The sequence below is a fragment of the Oncorhynchus tshawytscha genome, linkage group LG23 (genome assembly GCF_018296145.1).
Source record: "Oncorhynchus tshawytscha isolate Ot180627B linkage group LG23, Otsh_v2.0, whole genome shotgun sequence".
In the NCBI taxonomy this organism is placed as follows: domain Eukaryota; kingdom Metazoa; phylum Chordata; class Actinopteri; order Salmoniformes; family Salmonidae; genus Oncorhynchus; species Oncorhynchus tshawytscha.
In genome coordinates this window covers 9405650-9424635 of record NC_056451.1, presented here as the reverse complement: position 1 = coordinate 9424635, position 18986 = coordinate 9405650, and the positions used below count along the sequence as shown (strand labels likewise).

At 40.5% G+C, this 18986-nt stretch overlaps 1 protein-coding gene across 1 annotated transcript; it reads right to left on the bottom strand.

Annotated features, from left to right (window-relative positions):
* Nucleotides 1–5802: 5802 nt before the first annotated feature.
* Nucleotides 5803–18566, bottom strand: LOC112230403 (serine/threonine-protein kinase Nek8). Its single transcript, XM_024396697.2, has 5 exons — nt 18418–18566; nt 11756–11901; nt 7939–8077; nt 7641–7748; nt 5803–7455 (listed from the first exon to the last, which is right to left on the bottom strand). The coding sequence occupies exons 2-5, from the start codon at nt 11899–11901 to the stop codon at nt 6331–6333; spliced, it is 1518 nt and encodes a 505-aa protein (XP_024252465.1). The 5' UTR covers nt 18418–18566; the 3' UTR covers nt 5803–6330.
* Between the last annotated feature and the right edge of the window lie 420 nt (nt 18567–18986).

The window sequence follows — 18986 nt, the reverse complement described above, 5'->3', positions numbered from 1 at the left end:
GCCTTATTCTAAAATGGATTAAATAGTTTCCCCCCCCTCAGCATTCTACACACAGTACCCCATAATGACCAAACAAAAACAGGTTTTTAGACTTTCTTGCAAATTTTGCAGCCTCCAATCTTCCTTGTATGACTCTACAAGCTCGGCACACATGTATTTGGAAAGTTTTTCCCATTCTTCTTTGCAGATCTTCTCATGCTCTGTCAGGTTGGATGGGGAGCGTTGCTGCACAGGTATTTTCGATCTGGTTCAAGTCCCGGCTTTGGCTGGGCCACTCAAGAACATTCAGAGACTTGTCCCGAAGCCACTCCTGCGTTGTCTTGGCTGTGTGCTTAGGGTCGTTGTTCGTTGGAAGGTAAACCTTCGACCCATTCTGAGGTCCTGAGAGCTTTAGAGCAGGTTTTCATCAAGGATCTCTCTGTATTTTGCTCGGTTCATCTTTGCCTCGATCCTGACTAGTCTCCCAATCCCTGCTGCTGAAAAACATCCCCACAGCATGATGCTGCCACCACCATGCTTCGACGTAGGGATGGTGTCAGGTTTCCTCCAGACGTGACGCTTGGCAATCAGGCCAAAAAGTTAAATCTTGGTTTCATCAGACCAGATAATCTTGTTTCTCATGGTCGAGAGTCTTTAGGTGCCTTTTGGCAAACTCCAAGCGGGTTGTCATGTGACTATTACTGAAAAGTGGCTTCCGTCTGGCCACTCTACCATAAAGAGCAGTGATTCCCAAACTTTTTTCAGTCCCGTACCCCTTCAAATATTCAACCTCCAGCTGCGTACCCCCTCTAGCACCAGAGTCAGCGCACTCTCAAATGTTTTTGCCATCATTGAATATAGTGGCAGAGAGTCCCTGTAATCCTAGATTCAGATAATTTTGGTGAGAAAAAACATCACCCAGATAGGTCAGTTGTGTGAGAAACTCGTCATCATGCAAGCGGTCAGACAAGTGAAAATTATGGTCAGCAAAGAAAACTTTAAGCTTGTCTCTCAATTAAAAAAAAATGTCAATACTTTGCCACTTGATTAACAGCAAACTTCTATATGTTGTAAAAGTGTTAAATGGTCGCTACCCATATCATTGCATAGTGCAGAAAATACACGAGAGTTCAGGGGCCTTGCTTTAACAAAGTTAACCATTTTCACTGTAGTGTCCAAAATGTCTTTCAAGCTGTCAGGCATTCCTTAGGCAGCAAGAGCCTCTCGGTGGATGCTGCAGTGTACCGAAGTGGCGTCGGGATCAACTGCTTGCACACGTGTTACCTCTCCACTATGTCTCTCTGTCACGGCTTTTGCGCCATCAGTACAGACACCAACACATCTTGACCACCAAAGTCCATTTGATGTCACAAAGCTGTCCAGTACTTTAAAAAGATCCTCTCTTGTTGTCCTGGTTTCCAGTGGTTTGCAGAAGAGATGGATATTTTCCTTCATTGACCCCCCATAAACGTAACAGATATATACCAGGAGCTGTGCCAGGTCCACCACGTCTGTTGACTCATCCAGCTGTAACACATCGAATTCACTGGCTTGTATGCGAAGCAGTAATTGTTTCAAAACATCTGCTGCCATGTCACTGATGCGTCGTGAAACGGTTGTTTGATGAAGATAGTCTATATAGTTTTTTTGGTCTTTTCCCCCAGCATTGTCCAAGCCATATCTGTGGCAGCAGGAAGAATTAAGTCCTCCACAATAGTATGGGGCTTGCCTGTCCTAGCCACTCGGTAGCTCACCATATAAGACGCTTCTAGCCCCTTCTTATTAATGGTATCTGTTGCTTTTATACATGTCTTACTTCTCAAAAGTCGTCTTAATTCTCGCTCCAAAATTTTTCAAATTGGCATGTTTTGTTTCTAAATGTCTGCGCAAGAGTGAAGGTTTCATCGAGTTGTGATAGTACTTTTTGATAGTACACACTGTAACATGCTAAGGAAAGGCACTACCCCCAATATAAGTGAACCCCAAAATCAATATAGTTCTCATCATATTTGTGTCTCTTCGATGGTCCAACATTCCTGTCTGTTGTTCTGTGCTTTCCCGGGTAAGGGGGCAGTAGCTCTTTGGCTGCTTCAGATTCACAACTGTCAGTGTCCATGCTAGCTGGGCTAACAACAAATATAGAATTGCTGATGCTAGCACTTCATGTGCTCGTAGAAGCAGAACAACTTGTGTTGTCGACAGGTGCAGGTGTAGTACTGCTGGTAGTAGCAGTACTACCAGTAGAGCTGACATGTGTCTCTATGGACGTGGGTCTTACTTTTTTAAATGATTTATGCATTTTCGAGCAAACAGGAATGAGCAGCAGCTACGTTTGGCTACATACGGACCGTTAATGGATTTCCCGCGAGAGAGTAACAGTTAATGTGATTGGTTGTTAATTATTTGTCTAAGCTACCCGTATTTGACATTGTGTGGTTATTTTGCTGAACACTAGATGGTTTAATTTTATTTTTGGCAGTGAAACGAGGCTACTCATGCGAGAAAAAAACCTCACCCAAATGTATAGCCCCGTTGGCCTTGAAATTCATCCACAGGTACACCTCCAATTGACTCAAATGATGTAAGTTAGCCTATCAGAGGCTTCTAAAGCCATGACATCATTTTCTGGACTTTTCCAAGCTGTTTAAAGGCACAGCCAACTTAGTGTATGTAAACGTCTGACCCACTGGAATTGTGATACAGTGAATGATAAGTGAAATAATCTGTATGTAAACATTTGTTGGAAAAATTACGTGTGTCATTGGTTGAAAAACAAGTTTTAATGACTCCAACCTAAGTGTATGTAAACTTCCGACTTCAACTGGAACTACATCCATTTCCTCATACCCCTCCCTGCACATCACGTGTATGACAAAACATATATTTTTACTACTCTAATTCAGTTGGTAACCAGTTTATAATAGCAATAAGGCACCTCTGGGGTTTGTGGTATATGGCCAATATACCATGGCTAAGTGCTATATCCAGGCAACCCTTAGCCGTAGTATATTGGCCATATAACACACCCCCTCAGGGCTTTTTGCTTAAATATACTGTATCTACAGCACCAGAGTTGCTCCTGAAAACACTGTTGCCTTAGAAACCCTGTCTTGTTCTATTTGTCCTTTCACTTGACTTTTGATTAAACTTCATGTCGAGATTTATGATTGGAACCGGTTTCTAGTGATAGCAAGACTAGTTGATAGAATAAATACATGAAAAACCTCTTTCAGCCACTGATAATGCTGTAGCATATGGGTCGTTCCACCAATTACAGTGCCTTCAGAAAGTATTCATACCCCTTGATTTATTCCACATTTTTGTGTTACAGCCTGAATTTAAAATTGATTAAATTGAGATTTGTTACTGGCCTACACACAATACCCCATGTCAAAGTGGAATTATGTTTTTTGAAATGTTTACAAATTAATTAAAAATTAAAAGCTGAAATGTCTTGAGTCAATAAGTATTCAACCCCTTTGTAATGGCAAGCCTAAATAGCGTCAAATAACGTGAGAGAGAAACATTGGATGTCTGATAGCTGTGCATGTGGTTGCATGCTGACAATAGGGATAGATGGGCTTCCACTGACTGCAGGTATGTTGAGTTTTGTGTGTGCGCTACTATCTGATCTAGGAATCTCGTGGATGGCCTGCTTCACTATGTAGTCTGTCTTTACCTTTTCTACTCCATATGAAGCCTGATTATGCATGACACAGAGACCCTGTATTCGATGAGTGGGATGTACAGAGAACCACACACAGACCACCACAGCAGGACTTCACATTTGAGTTTCCTGAAGCATGCTAAAGCATATGTTTGTGTAGTGATTCGTAAGACGTATGCTACATGTACTGTACAGTATGGACCTTTTATCACTTCATGCCATGGTTTATTATCATATCGTGATATCGTATTATCATGTCTGTATGTGTGCTCTTTGGCTTCAGTCGATGTTGAACTTGACTTTCACTCCATTATGATGTGGATATAATGTCCAGGGTGCCTGCGCCAGAAGATGGAGCTCACTGACAATGTGATACTTCTGATTTAATTTCTCTTCTCTCAATGAAGCCTGCACAGTCCAGAGTGACTTTATACAATGATTGATTAACAAAATGATTACTCAAACACCATTGAAGTTCCTTCTGATGGGATGAAGTGGATGAACTGTGTGGGACACAGTTTCTGTTGCTGAACACAGCTCTGGTTAACAGTCTTGCAAAAGGTTATTTTGAACACTGTTGTTGTAAAGAGGATAACACAGTCATTTTCATAAATATATGCTTTTATTCTTAAGAGTAAAAAAAATGTAACAACTTTTTGTCTTAGATGATACAAAACAAATGCTTATTATTATAGTACCAGTCAAAAGTTTGGACAACTTACTCATTCAATGGTTTTTACATTTAAAAAAAAAAACTATTTTCTAGAATAACAGTGAAGACATCAAAACTATGAAATAACACATATGGAATCATGTAGGAACCAAAAAAGTGTTAAACAAACAAAATCAATTTTTTATTTGAGATTCTTCAAAGTAGCTGCACTTTGCCTTGATGACAGCTTTTCACACTTGGCATTCTCTCAACCAGCTTCATGAGGTAGTCACTTGGAAAGCATTTCAGTTAACAGGTGTGCCTTGTTAAAATGCAGGAAAGAAATTCCACAAATTAATGCGTTTGAGCAGTTGTGTTGTGACACGGTAGGTGTGGTATATTTGGTCAAATGACCAAGTTCATATTACTGAAGGAACAGTTCAAATAAGCAAAGAGAAAGGACAGTCCATCATTACTTTAAGACATAAAGGTCAGTCAATTCAGAACATTTCAAGAACTTTGAAAGGTTCTTCATGTGCAGTCAGTCGCAAAAACCATCAAGCGCAATGATGAAACTGGCTCGCAGGAAAGGAAGACTTATGAAGAGTTATCTCTGCTGCAGAGGATAAGTTCATCAGAGTTAACTGCACCTCAGATTGCAGCCCAAATAAATGTTTCACAGAGTTCAAGTAACAGACACATCTTAACATCAACTGTTCAGAGGAGACTGTGTGAATCAGGCCTTCATGGTCAAATTCCTGCAAAGAAACCATTACTAAAGGACACCAATAAGAAGAAGGGACTTGCTTGGGCCAAGAAACATGAGCAATGGACATTAGACTGGTGGAAATCTGTCCTTGGTCTAACGAGTCCAAATTTTAGACTTTTGGTTCCAACCGTCATGTCTTTGTAAGACGCAGAGTAGGTGAACTGATGATCTCTGCATGTGTAGTTCCCACTGTGAAGCATGGAGGAGGAGGTGTGATGGTGTGTGGGGGTGCTTTGCTGGTGACACTGTCTGTGATTTATTTGGAATTCAAGGCACACTTAACCCGCATGGCTACCACAGCATTCTGCAGCAATACACCACCCCATCTGGTTAGCAATTAGCGGGACTCATTTGTTTTTCAACAGGACAATGACCCGACACACCTCCAGGCTGTGTAAGGGCTATTTGAGCAAGAAGGAGGAGAGCGATGGAGTGCTACATCAGATGACCTGGCCTCCACAATCACCCGACCTCAACCAAATTGAGATGGATTGGGATGAGTTAGACAGCAGAGTGAAGGTAAAGCAACCAACAAGTGCTCAGCATGTGTGGGAACTCCTTCAAGACTGTTGGAAAAGCATTCCAGGTGAAGCTGGTTGAGAGAATGCCAAAGCTGTCATCAAGGCAAAGGGAGGCTACTTTGAAGAATCTCAAATATAAAATAGATTTAGATTTGTTTAACACTTTTTTGGTTGTTACATGATTCTATATGTGTTATTTCAAAGTATTGATGTCTTCACTATTACTCCTCAATGTAGAACATAGTAAATAGAAAAGATAAACCCTTGAATGAGTTGGAGGGCCCAAACTTTTGACTGGTACTGTATGTACACTGTCACCTAACCAGTTGTGCAACATTGTAGCCATACTGTGACATGATGTAGCATTAGAAGAAGTGATAGTACATTCAAGATCATCCCTAAATCCTTACTCAACCTTAACTCACTCAAAGGTTTCCTTCTTACCAGTGCAAGAAAACTTTTGTTGTTAATAGTCTTTTTTAGGGGGGGGGGTCTCACGTTGTGGGCTATTGTGCCACTTTGTTTTTAGGCACAGTACTTCTGGTATAGTTTCACTGGATGTTAGAATTCTTACATTAGTTTGTCCCATCTCCCAAATATACTCTTCCCCTTCTCCATAAAAATGTCAGACTTTTGCAATGAAGGATATAAGGGGAGTGACCAGAGTCAAATCAACTCCCAACTATTTCAGAAGCAGAGCCAAATCAACTCGCAACTATTTCACAACCTCTCAATAACCTACTTATGACTTGTTGTTAAACATCACATCCTCAAACTTGACTATCCTCCCTCCTTCAGTCTCCACCTCCTTTTGCTCCCAAGTCTCCACTTCCCCATTCCTTTGCTGATAACGGCAGATTCGCACCTTGCCCGTTGTTGGGAGTGGGCATGGGAGACCCTTCAAGGCCTCTTTGTAGAGAAGCTGTTTCATGACATCTTGACTGGGTTGAACCATGCCTGATGGAACCAGTGCATTACCCTGGTCTACCTTTGGAAGGGGAGATGATGAGTTCTTGACTTCAGGATTTGGAGAGGCTGCACGCTCCCATCTTGACGGGGAAGATGAACGCTGTACGGGTTGTGGTTGCAGTGTCGCCTTGACCTCAGTCTTTGGCAAGGCTGCACGCTCCCACCTTGACGGGGAAGGTGAACGCTGTACGGGTTGTGGTTGCAGTGTTGCCTTGACCTCAGTCTTTGGCAAGGCTGCACGCTCCCACCTTGACGGGGAAGGTGAACGCTGTACGGGTTGTGGTTGCAGTGTTGTCTTGACCTCAGTCTTGACCTCAGTCTTTGGCAAGGCTGCACGCTCCCATCTCGATGGAGAAGGCGCTCGCACAGGAGCTCGCACTAGCGTCTTGACCTCAGGCCTTGGTGAGGCTGCGCACTCAGCTCTTGATAGAGGGAGTGATTGCTGTACAGGAGCTTGAGGATGTGGCGATGTGACTTTTATCTCAGTGTGAGGAAAGGGTGTCGGAAGATGTCCTCTTTGTTGTTCCTCGGTGTTGCCACCTCCCACTGCCTTTCGTATCTCTGGCATGATCCCGGCCATGGTGGCTCGCACTGTGGGGTCACTCTGCACCATCCTACAGACAGCGTTACAGTACTGCTGTCCTTGGAGACTGAGGATCTCATGGATCTTAGCCGGACAGACACTGGGGGTGTGCAGCCTGACTCTGGCACAGAGTTCAGCAATGATTTTACCCATAGCCCACACGTCCGAACGCTGGTCTCGGTGGCCCCGCCTCTGCAGGACCTCAGGTGGAGAGTAGGCCTCGTTACCCATATCCACGGCAGAATTTAGGCCATTGCGGAAGAATTTGGCCAGTCCCATATCAATGATCACAGCTCTGTGACTGTCATGCTCTACCTGGAAGAGATCATTTGAAAGGGATGGAAAATATAGTTTTATATCTAATCGAAGCATTTAGCGTGATAATGCTAAATAATTTAGCGGCCTTTATTCCCAATAACAGATGAACTACTGCTTCGGAAGTCTTGCATAATTAATGAAGAACATTAACACAACAAAAAACATTATAATGCCTGTCTCACCATGATGTTCTCAGGCTTGAGGTCTTGATGGACGATATCTTTGCTGTGTAGGTGAAACAGTCCTTCACACATGCCTGTGATGATGGTGGCCTTTATAGATGGAGTTAACTGTGGGAGATCAAAGGCTTTCATTACCAACTGATGAGTTAACTTGCACTTTTTTGTAATAATGTTTGGAACACCCCCTGAAAATCCTGTAGGCTTAGATATTTATTTATCAAATATGAGTTTTTCTGTGAACTTTCATCAACACTGTCACATGTGTGTTTGGTGGCAGCAGTGGGATCCATAGACCTACCTGTATTTTAGATTTTTGTGATTTGAAGATGGTTGTCTCCAGTTCCTCTCCAAAGATGAACTCCATGGGGATGATCCACTTAGAGTCCTTGAGTGTTGGATTACCCAGAAGCTTCACTATGTTAGGATGAATCGCTTTACTGGAGTCCCAGATCACAGACAAAATGTGAAAGAAAATGGGGAGAAAGAGTTGAGGGCATTGGAGTCTACAGACAGCACAACTAATCACTTCTGTAGTGACCTTCATCAGCACCATCTCTCCTATAGCAAAGCAAAGCCCAAGAAGAGACCATATTTTCCCCCTTTGTTTCTCCTAGACACAAATTATATCTCTTTAACACCAAAATGAGACTAAGAGAATTTTCTTACATTTCAAAATGTCTACTTAACCTCTACAGGATTGGTTGGTCCCCGCGGATGGTTGAGCTAATGTAGGCTAATGTGATTAGCATAAGGTTATAAGTAACAAGAACATTTCCCAGGACATAGACATATCTGATATTGGCAGAAAGCTTAAATTCTTGTTAATCTAATGGCACAGTCCAATTTACAGCAGCTGTTACAGTGAAAGAATACCATGCTATAGTTCGAAGAGAGTGCACAGTAGCCTAGTGGGGCGGCAGGGTAGCCTAGTGGTTAGAGCGTTGGACTAGTAACTGGAAGGTTGCGAGTTCAAACCCCCGAGCTGACAAGGTACAAATCTGTCGTTCTGCCCCTGAACAGGCAGTTAACCCACTGTTCACAGGCCGTCATTGAAAGTAAGAATGTGTTCTTAACTGACTTGCCTGGTTAAATAAAAGGTAAACATTTTTTTTTAAATAAACCATTTAGGCACATTTGGGCAGTCTTGGAACCAAATTTTGAACAGAAATGAAATGGTTCATTGGATCAGTCTAAAACTTTGCACATACATTGCTGCCATGTATTGTGCTGGAATAATACATAATGCCCTTTCCCTCGCATGCTTTTTTCTTTGTATTATCTTTTACCTTCAGATTTCCACAAACTTTAAAGTGTTTCCTTTCAAATGGTATCAAGAATATGCATATCCTTGCTTCAGGCCCTGAGCTACAGGCAGTTAGATTTGGGTCAAAAAGGGGCGGATCCTTAAGAGCTTTTAAGAGAAACAACCACATACACTATATAAACACAAAAGTATATGGACACTCCTTCAAATTAGTGGATTTGGTCATGTCAGCTACACCCAGTGCTGACAGGTGTATAAAATTGAGCACACAGCCATGCAATCTCAATAGACACTCTTTGGTAGTAGAATGGCCTTACTGAAGAGCTCAGTGACTTTGAACTTGGCACCGTCATAGGATGCCACCTTTCCAACAAGTCAGTTGGTCAGATTTCTGCCCTGCTAGAGCAGCCCCGTGCAAATGTAAGTGCTGTTATTGTGAAGTGGAAATAACAACGGCTCAGCCAGGAAGTGGTAGGCCTAACAAACTCATAGAACGGGATTGCTGAGTGCTGAAGCGCGTAGCGTGTAAAAATCGTCTGTCCTCGGTTGCAACACTCTCTACATTGTTTTGTTGGTAATATTTTGGCATCGGGACAACCCCAAATAGTGATGTGGCAAAAAATATATACAGTTACATATCAGGATATTATCTTTGACACTATATTGAATCGTTATGAAAATGCCACAATATTCTTTTTTTGCGCTAGTTGGCTGTACCTGCACAAAAAGGGATTCAATTTGTTTTCGGCATTTATTTCTATGACGGATCAAAACTTCTCTTCTCATGGCTCACTCGTCTCACTGTAGCAGACGTATGGTCATGTTTGGAACATTGAATCACAATAAAATCACAGTATGGAATTGCAATACATATAGAATAGTGAGAATCGCAAAACATATCGTATCGTCACCAAAGTATCACGATAATATTGTATTGTCCCTGGCAATTCCCAGCCCTAAACCCTAATACATTATGTCATTTCATATGGGTTAAGCTGCATTTAAGTTGAACTCCAGGTCCATTTTGACACATGTAAGATTTTTGCAATCATTTTCAGTATTTATAATAGAGTTTCACTAGGTGTGTAGGTGGTACAGTTTGTACCAGTTATGAGCTGGTATGTGCTGACTGACAGCTTTTTAGGCAGCTCCCCCAGGCATTTGCAGGGAGTTTTACACTTTGGCTTTGTCTAAATGGGGTGGTGAAACGTTTGTGGTTTACCCAATAAATTACTGGGAGCCTGTATATAGTGTTTAACTCTCTTTATGTTTTAATAGAATGCAGTTTACGTGCCAGTTAGTCAGCACCTATACCAACTTTTTTGGTGGGGGTGTGCGCCAGCTCCTATTTTTTTGTGTAGGGTTAATGACAGCACTTTCAATTACACACCAATTTTTTGGACTATTTTGTTATTTTACAAGCAATATGACTTTGTATTAAAAGCAATCTAACCTTTTCCCAGTCACTTTTTTGGGGTATTTTTGAGTTCATTAAACATTAAAAGTAGTTAACGTTTAAAGAATGTGTTGTTGTGAAACTTGAACGTGTTTAATGCATGCACATTTATAGAATGTATACAGTTAAAGTCGGAAGTTTACATACACTTAGACGGAACCCAAACTGGCTGCGAGCCTGCGCTATCGTGCATAAATGTATTTTGTCCCCCTACACCAAACGCGATCACGACACGCATGTTAAAATATCAAAACGGGCCTCCCGGGTGGCGCAGTGGTTAAGGGACTCTGGGTTCGCGCCCAGGCTCTGTCGTAACCGGCCGCGACCGGGAGGTCCGTGGGGTGACGCACAATTGGCCTAGCGTCGCCCGGGTTAGGGAGGGGTTGGCCGGTAGGGATGTCCTTGTCTCATCGCGCACCAGTGACTCCTGTGGCAGGCCGGGCGCAGTGCACGCTAACCAGGTCGCCAGGAGCACGGTGTTTCCTCCGACACATTGGTGCGGCTGGCTTCCGGGTTGGATGCGCGCTGTGTTAAGAAGCAGTGCGGCTTGGTTGGGTTGTGTTTCGGAGGATGCATTTCTTTCGACCTTCCTTTCTCCCGAGCCCATACGGCAGTTGTAGCGATGAGACAAGCTATTAGCTACAAAAAAAAAAAAACAATTGGATTGGATACCACGAAGTTGGGGAGAAAACAGGGTAATAAAAAATATATATACTGAAGTATCAAAAGTAAAAGTATAAATAATTTCTATTAAGCAAACCAGATGGTATTTTTTTTATTTACAGAAAGTTAACATTTCTGTAAAAAAAAGCACAACATTCAGACATCATGTGTGTTTAGGGAGTCCACCAGATCAGAGATCAGACCAGGGATGTTAGGTTGATAAGTGCGTAAATCCCTTCAAAATATAACGAGCACTTTTGGGTGTCAAGGAAAATGTATGGAGTAAAAGGTACAATATTTTCTTAAGGAATGTAGTAAATGTAGTAAAGTACAGATACCCAAAAAAACGACTTAAGTAGTACTGTGAAGTGTTTTTACTTAAGTACTTTACATCACTGTGTATATATATATCTCCTTGATGCTCAAAAAGGCTTTTCTGGCGCAATAAATGAGACATTAATGAGCTCATGTGGAGACAATGATAAGATCTCATCTATTTCTCATGCTTCTCAAATGGAAGTCTCAATTCGAGCTCATTTGTCTCCTGAAGATTTCAAGAATGAATTCTCTTAGGAGAAACAGTTCAGATATAAGGGATCGCTAAATGATACAAAATTGAGATCTTCCATTTTTCTACAGAGATGAAAAAAAGACCACTGATCAAAATACTTTCCCTCTGGGCTGATATCATTTAGCAACATACCATGATAGCACATTGTCTGTCATACTCACTTGTATACTTGACACTCTCTCTCCAGGTCTCTCCTATTGATTAAGTGTTGTGGCACCTTCTTGATTGCAGCCCAGGTGTCATTGTACTTCTCCTTGTATACCTTCCCAAACGAGCCAGCAGCAAGAGTTTTGGTGGAGTACGCCATCTAGGGGTTTGGTGGGGAGTGGGCAGTGAGGTCAAGATCAGAAATGAGAAAAATGTTGACCAAAAACGACTTAAGCATTCACCTTTACATAACATTTGTTATAGTACTGGTGTTAGGGTAAGTAACTGTAAGTACACCCTACAGAGTCAATTCTCTCAAAGTTACAAAGACAAAGAGAGAATTCCAAGATTATAATGGAGTGGGAGAGAAGGATGTGTCTGTTGACTAGGAACTAAAGCAAACAGTGTTGCAACCGTCCAAAATAGTAGGCTGTTTGAGTATGTGGAAAAGTCAAGTTTAATAGTAAGCAACATTTTGAAAATCGATTATACTTTAAATGCCTAGATGTCATACTCATTTGGGCTTTGACAAATCAATTAGATATGGGCATGGTGGAAAAAGAACCCAAATGTCATACTTGAGTAAAAGTAAAGATGAAAGTAAAAGTAAAAGTGAAAGTTACACAGTGAAATACTACTTCAGCAAAAGTCTAAAAGTATTTGGTTTTAAATTAACTTGTTTCAAAAGTAAATACCAATGCTAAAATATACTTAAGTATCAAAAGTTCAAGTATAAATCATTTCAAATTACTCATATTAAGCAAACCAATCAGTACATTTTTCATGTATTTATTTTATGGATAGCCAGGAGCACACTCCAACACTTATACATATTTGGCAAACAAAGCTTGTGTGTTTAGTGAGTCCACCAGATCAGAGGCAGTAGGGATGACCAGGATGTTCTGTTCCTGTCTTGTCAAGCATTGAAAATGTAACGAGTACTTTTGGGTGTCAGGGAACATGCATGGAGTAAAAAGTACATTATTTTCTTTAGGAATCTAGTGTAAGTAAAAGTTGTCAAAAATAGAAATAGTAAAATAAAGTAAAAATACCGCAAATAACTACTTAAGTAGTACTTTAAAGTATTTTTTACTTACTTAGGCTACTTTACACCACTGGATATGGGAATGCCCTAGCGAAATCAACAAATAGTGAGGAAACAGCACAGTCGCGCATGAGGCATTGTCAGTATTACAAAATATGTTTTAATATGTGAATTTTTGAAAATCGAGTATGGTTTATATACAATCCAAACTTTTCCACAATGCATTGGAAGAGGTGGGCTGCCAGTGATAGGTCCTAGTTCTCTTCAAGTAGCCAAACAACAAAACTAGGATACGTAATTGTGAAGATGCCAAAAAGCAAAGCCTCTGTGGTAGTGTTCAAATGTAGGCAAAGTAGTTTTTGTTCTCCTTAAAATGATCACTTTATTGCATCTTTGAAAACAGAAGCTTTATTTTTTATTAATTTTTAAATCCAAAAAGTGGATTTCTGTTTTCTCACTGAAAAGTTTTTATTTTTCTCTTGACCTTCCTCAGAGCTCTTTCTGAATGTGTCTGCACCGGGGACTCAACATGATGTCATTATTGATGTCATCGTTAAATCAGGCCTTTTGATTTTGAACATATAGATTGTTTTAGTTTTGTAGGCTAGGCTACCTATTTATTTACTTTATGGGTCAAGCCTTAGCAGTCCTTCTGATCTTGTTCCCAATGATAAGTGCTTTTGTTTATTATGTTGCTGTCCACTGATTCTGAATTTGCGATGCACCTGACTATCCACGTTTTTCTGTGCAATAGCCTTTTGATTTGAACATTTGAAATGTTTTGCTGTGTGTACTAGGTTACCTGGTTTCACTAATAAATATGTTAAAATGGAACCAAATGATATTTTTCTGTCTTCAGTCCTTTCTAAATAGGATAGATGCTATATGGGCTACGGGGTCGAATGTGATAGCCTGCCTATAACTAGCTGAGGAGGCTTATAACTCCATTCCTATTCAGAGTTTACAGAAATGAATCAAATTGGAAACAAGCTATTATATAAAATAGCTATTATCAGGCTGGTTAAAGCATGCATGTCTGTTGAATTTGGAAAAATCTACCCGCACTCGGTCCCACCCCACCTACTGAGCCAATCAGGAGTCACTACTACACTGTGGCGGTGGCATATGGCATACTTTTTACTAAATGGTATGTACTAAATAGTATGCAACGATGAGTACAAAGTATGCAGTTTAAGCACAGCTGAAGTCAGAAATTTACATACACCTTAGCCAAATACATTTACACTCAGTTTTTCACAATTCTTGACATTTAATCATAGTAAAAATTCTCTGTCTTAGGTCAGGATCACCACTTTACTTAAAGAATGTGAAATGTCAGAATAATAGTAGAGAGAACGATTTATTTCAGCTTTTATTTCTTTCATCACATTCCCAGTGGGTCAGAAGTTTACATACACTCAATTAGTATTTGGTAGCATTGCCTTTAAATTGTTTAACTTGGGTCAAACGTTTCAGGTAGCCTTCCACAAGCTTCCTACAATAAGTTTGGTGAATTTTGGCCCATTCCTCCTGACAGAGCTGTTGTAACTGAGTTAGGTTTGTAGGCCTCCTTGCTCACACACGCTTTTTCAGTAGTTCTGCCCACAAATGTTCTATAGGATTGAGGTCAGGGCTTTGTGATGGCCACTCCAATACCTTGACTTTGTTGTCGTTAAGCCATTTTGCCACAACTTTGAAAGTATGCTTGGTGTCATTATCCATTTGGAAGACCCATTTGCGACCAAGCTTTAACTTTAACTTTAACCTGACTGATATCTTGAGATGTTGCTTCAATATATCCACATAATTCCCCATCCTCATGACGCCATCTATTTTGTGATGTGCACCAGTCCCTCCTGCAGCAAAGCCCCCCCACAACATGATGCTGCCACCTCCATGCTTCACAGTTGGGATGGTGTTCTTCGGCTTGCAGGCCTCCCCCTTTTTCCTCCAAACATAATGATGGTCATTATGGCCAAACAGTTCTATTTTTGTTTCATCAGACCAGAGGACATTTCTCCAAAAAGTACGATCTTTGTCCCCATGTGCAGTTGCAAACTGTAGTCTGTCTTTTTTATGGCGGTTTTGGAGTAGTGGCTTCTTCCTTGCTGAGTGGCCTTTCAGCTTATGTCGATATAGGACTCATTTTACTGTGGATATAGATACTTTTGTACCCGTTTCCTCCAGCATCTTCACAAGGTCCTTTGCTGTTGCTCTGGGATTGATTTGAAGTTTTCGCACCAAAGTATGTTCATATCTAGGAGACGGAATGCATCTCCTTCCAGAGTGATACGACGGCTGTGTGGTCCTATGGTGTTTATACTTGCGTACTACTGTTTGTACAAATGAATGTGGTACCTTCAGGTTTTTGGAAATGTGTAGACTTGTGGAGGTCTACACAATTTTTCTGACATCTTGGCTAATTTCTTTTGATTTTCCCATGATGTCAAGCAAAGAGGCACTGAGGTTGAAGGTCAGCCTTGAAATACATCCACAGGTACACCTCCAATTGACTCAAATGATGTTAATTAGCCTATCAGAGGCTTCTAAAGCCATGATGATGTTTTCTGGACTTTTCCAAGCTGTTTAAAGGCACAGTCAACTTAGTGTATGTAAACTTCTGACCCACTGGAATTGTGATACAGTGAATGGTAAGTGAAATAATCTGTCTGTAAACAATTGTTGGAAAAATTACTTGTGTCATGCACAAAGTAGATGTCCTAACCGACTTGACAAAACTATAGATTGTTAACAGGAAATTTGTGGAGTGGTTGAAAAATTTGTTTATGACTCCAACCTAAGTGTATGTAAACTTCCGACCTCAACTGTATGTAGTATGGGTATCTGGACAATTTCAGTTTCTCATATAGTAAGGTGGAAATTCGGTTAATTCTAAACTGGTATTCTAATCCATTCAAAACCAACCAACTATAATTGAGGCACTCCCAGATAGAGCAGTACCCTATTTATGCCAGCTGGGTAAAATTGTCAAACACATTATTTTATACTCTACACAGGAACAAAAAGTCACATCCTGTGTTGTGTGTCATCCATTTGTCATTCATTGGCATAGTAACAATATACACTGAGTGTACAAAACTGCTCTTTTCATGACAGACTGACCAGGTGAAAGCTATGATCTCGAGGTCGACTGTTAAATCCACTTCAAATCAGTGTAGATGAAGGGGAAGAAACAGGTTAAAGAATGTTTTTTTTTAGCATTGACACAAATGAGACATGGATTGTGTATGTGTGCCATTCAGAGGGTGAATGGGCAAGATAAAATATGAAAGTGCCTTTGAAATGGGTATGTTAGTAGGTGCCAGGTGCACCGGTTTGAGTGGTGTCAAGAACTGCAATGCTGCTGGGTTTTTCACACTCAACAGTTTCCCGTGTGTATCAAGAATGGTCCACCACCCAAAGGACATCCACACCTGTGGAAAGTATTGGAGTCAACATGGGACAGCATCCCTGTGGAACGCATTTGACACATTGTAGAGTCCATGCCCTGACGAATTGAGGCTGTTCTGAGGGCAAAAGGGGGTGAAACTCAGTAGGAAGGTGTTCCTAATGTTTTGTACACTCAGTGTAGATTATGATGTATAGGAGCAAAGCTGTCTGGAGGGACAGACATCAAGATAGGTAAATACCTTTTAGTTACCATTTGTGGCCTGCCATGAAATACAGTATATTGTGGTCCCTATTTCTGTTCCCAACACTACAATTATTTGAAAAGATCTTATCTTGGGAGTGACCACACATTACAATAATGAATTCATAGCTCATGCTATTCAAGCAAAGAGGGAATTTCTAAACTATGAGCATGTACAGTGCCTTTAGAAGGTATTCACACTCCTTAACTTTTTGTTGTGTTACAGCCTCAAATTTCACCCATCTACACACAATAGCCCACAATGACAAAGTGAAAACATGTTATTTTTTAATTTTGCAAATGTATTGAAAATGAAATACAGAAATACGCATCTCTAAGTATTCACACCCCGGAGTCAATTCTTTGTAGAATAACATTTGACAGTGATTATAGCTGTAAGTCTTTCTGGGTAAGTCTCTAAGAGCTTTCCACACCTGCATTGTGCAACATTTGCCCATTATTCTTTTCAAAATTCTTTAAGCTCTGCCAAATTGGTTGTTGATCATTTCTAGACAACCATTTTAAGGTCTTGCCATAGAATTGCAAATAGATTTAAGTCAAATCTGTAACTCAGCCACTCAGGAACATTCACTGTCTTCTTGGTAAGCAACTCCAGTGTATATCTGGCCTTGTGTTATTGTCCCGCTGAAAGGTAAATAACTCTCCCAGTGTCTGGTGGAAAATAGATTGAACCAGGTTTTCCTCTAGAATTTTGCCTGTGCTTAGCTCCATTCCGTTTCTTTTTTATCCTGAAAAACTCAACAGTCCTTAAGCGTACACATAACATGATGCAGCCACCACTATGCTTGAAAATATGTACTCAGTATTGTGTTGTATTGGATTTGCCCCAAACGAAATGTTCATTGCTTTGCCACATATTTTGCGATATTACTTTAGTGCCTTGTTGCAAACAGGATGCATGTTTTGGAATATGTTTTATTCTGTACAGGCTTCCTTCTTTTAACTCCATCAATTAGGTTAATATTGTGAAGGAACTAAAATGTTGTTGATCCATCCTCAGTCATTTTCCCCTATTTATAGCCATTGTTTTAAAGTCACCATTGGCCTCATGGTGAAATCTCTGAGCGGTTTCCTTCCTCTCCAGCAACTGAGTTAGGAAGGATGCCTGCATCTTTGTAGTGACTGGGAATATTGATACACCATCCAAAGGGTAATTAATAACTTCACCATGCTCAAAGGGATATTCACTGTCTGTTTTTTTTTTACCCAAATACCAATAGGTGCCCTTCTTTGCGAGGCATTGGAAAACTTTCAGGGTCTTTGTGGTTGAATCTGTGTTGGAAATTCACTGCTTCACTGAGGAAACTTTCAGATAATTGTATGTGTGGGGTACAGCGATGAGGTCATTAAAAAATCATGTTAAACAATATTATTGCACACATAGTGAGTCAATGCAACTTATGTGACTTAAGCACATTTTTACTCCTGAACATAATTGAATAGTTATTGACTCAAGACATTTCAGCTTTTAATTTTTTTATCAATTGCAAAAATGTCAAAAAACATAAATCCACATTCACATTATGGAGTATTGTACGTAGGACAGTGAAAAAAAATCTAAATGAATCTATTTCAAATCCTGGCTGTAACACAACAACATTTTGCAAAAGTCAAGCGTTGAGAACACTTTCTAAAGGCACTGTAAGTATGCAGAATATGAAAATGATTTCACCCCCACCAATGTGCAGCTCTCCTGACATTGCCTTTACACAAATGGCCACATAGGGCAAATAACGCTGACACCTCTAGAAACCGGATATAGATGTGTTTTTAATGCCTCATAATAGGCAATAACATTTGCAATCCTCTCTAGGAGATACTTACATTTAATTGGACATTGATACAACACGCAAAATCCCAATTTCCTTTGTTCTACTAGTTGATTAACTTAATGCTTGTTATAAATGGGAAGTTAATCAAATACAGTTTATATCATCTTAAAATAAAAGGATCCTTACCTATAACGCCGTCTGTTTAGCTCAGGAATGGCTGCGGTCTTGCTGTGTCAGGTCTAAACATGAGAGAATATAGTTGTCTGTGTTTTTTTACCTCTCCTCTGCCCAACCCCTAAAGTAGTCACGCCCCTTTATCTGGTGTCATGCTGTGATGAAACTGTAGGACAGCTTACAAGGAAAGACATGTCCAAATAATGAACTAATTGCTCGTACCTGTTCCTGCTTGCTAAACTCTGCCCGGGACTCTGAGAAACTGATATAAGGCAGAGCCGAGAGCGCATGAAGGTCTTGGCGGGGGAGCTGGTGCTTTGATGTATATTGGGCTCTTTAACCCTTGCAAGTTTCCGCAGTTTAAATTTCGAGCTTTTTATGCAACGTGCACAAGTACAGTGAAATGCCTTTCTTGCAAGCTCCAAACCCAGCAATGTAGTAATCAATATCAATGTAGCACAAAAACATTTAATGTGGTAGAAAAACACACAATAAATAAAAAATAAGAAATTAAAACAACTGGAGAAAGTAAGAAGCTATATACAGTTGAAGTCGGAAGTTTACATACACTTAGGTTGGAG

Coding starts and splice junctions, on each gene's coding strand:
- LOC112230403 (XM_024396697.2), bottom strand. CDS start 11,901: ATGGCGTACTCCACCAAAACTCTTGCTGCTGGCTCGTTTGGGAAGGTA. Junction 8,078..11,755: donor AGAGAGTGTCAAGTATACAA/GTGAGTATGACA, acceptor CTGGGACTCCAG/TAAAGCGATTCATCCTAACA. Junction 7,749..7,938: donor CACAAAAATCTAAAATACAG/GTAGGTCTATGG, acceptor GATCTCCCACAG/TTAACTCCATCTATAAAGGC.